The sequence below is a fragment of the Helobdella robusta genome (genome assembly GCF_000326865.2).
Source record: "Helobdella robusta unplaced genomic scaffold HELROscaffold_233, whole genome shotgun sequence".
NCBI classification, from domain to species: Eukaryota; Metazoa; Annelida; class Clitellata; order Rhynchobdellida; family Glossiphoniidae; genus Helobdella; species Helobdella robusta.
The window spans coordinates 1-1,358 of record NW_008704233.1 but is presented as its reverse complement, the minus strand read 5'-3'; the positions used below and the strand labels follow the sequence as shown (position 1 = coordinate 1,358).

Genomic DNA, 1,358 nt, shown 5'->3' with positions numbered 1-1,358 from the left:
GTATGTATGTATGTATGTATGTAGGTATGTATGTATGTATGTATGTATGTAGGTATGTATGTGTGTATGTATGTATGTATGTATGTATGTATGTATGTATGTATGTATGTATGTATGTATGTAGGTATGTATGTATGTATGTATGTATGTATGTAGGTATGTATGTGTGTATGTATGTATGTATGTTTGTTTGTTTGTATGCATGAATGTATATGAAGGTATGTTTGTATATGTGCGTGTGTGCACGCCTGTGTGTGTGTTCATGTGAGGCAAACTAGTTATAAAATATCAAAAGTTATCATTTTTGTTGTTTGTATGTGCTCTATTGATGATAATATTCACTTAATTAACGTGATGAAGACGACGAAGGTGACGACGAAGATGATGGTGGTGAGAAGGTCATCCAGTTCATCGCAATATTTTCCATCCTGGTAATTTCCATCCATACAATTTTCCAAACGAAAAAAAAAATTTTTTCATCCAAGTGCAATTTTTCTGAAAGGAATTATGGGAAAAACTGCAAAACTATGGAAAGCTATAAAAAATGCTATAAAACTATTAATGGAAAGCAATGTAACTATAAAAGTTTTGATTAGAAAGTTTAAAACACTTCTTCTAAACTTTGTCTTGCTAAGTTATCTATTTTTAAATTAAATAAATATTATTTTAATTGTTGAACATTATTTTCGAAGAATGCATAGCTCTAATTAGAATATTTACCTAGATTATTGGAATGATTTAATAATTAGTGGTAGAGGATTTTTTGTGTCAAATAGAAATATTGTGTCAAATTTGAAATTGAAGAATGATTTTGTAGAATTTCAATTTTTTTGGATAATTCATCAACACATAGATACAATATTGAAAACATTTTTGAATCTATGAATGATTCTGCGATGGGAAATTTCGTAAAACAAATTTTCACGTTCTTGTGACAACATTGTAATGGAATAGCTAAAATTTTGATTTTATAATTGTTTTATTTCAACTTCCCCCCCCCAAAAAATAACAGGGCTTGACCACCCAGAGGGCTAGAGAAATCTTGGAACGAGATGGCCCCAACCAACTTACCCCTCCAAAGACAACACCGGAATGGGTGAAGTTCTGCAAGCAGCTATTTGGCGGATTCTCGATTCTTTTGTGGGTCGGGGCAATCCTTTGTTTCGTGGCATACTCCATTGTCGCTTCAACGGCTGAAGATCCGTCTAAAGATAATGTTGGAATTTTTGGGATTTTTGGAATTTTTGGGATTTTAGAAATTTCGGGATTGTTGAGATTTATGTTTTGTTTGTTGTGTTGTAATTTTGTTTTATATAATTGTGTTTGGTTAGGTAACGTAGTGATATGATTTTTGATTT

The 1,358-nt window shown here is 31.5% G+C and overlaps 1 protein-coding gene across 1 annotated transcript in view; it reads left to right on the top strand.

Moving 5' to 3' along the window:
- The window catches only part of HELRODRAFT_135885 (hypothetical protein), a gene marked incomplete at both ends in the record, with an annotated part of 11,373 nt that extends 10,154 nt beyond the window's left edge, over window positions 1–1,219 (top strand). The window contains one exon of the mRNA XM_009019159.1: window positions 1,013–1,219. Coding sequence (XP_009017407.1) covers window positions 1,013–1,219 — 207 coding nt within the window. The remainder of the gene's footprint in view (window positions 1–1,012) is intronic.
- Window positions 1,220–1,358: the final 139 nt, after the last annotated feature.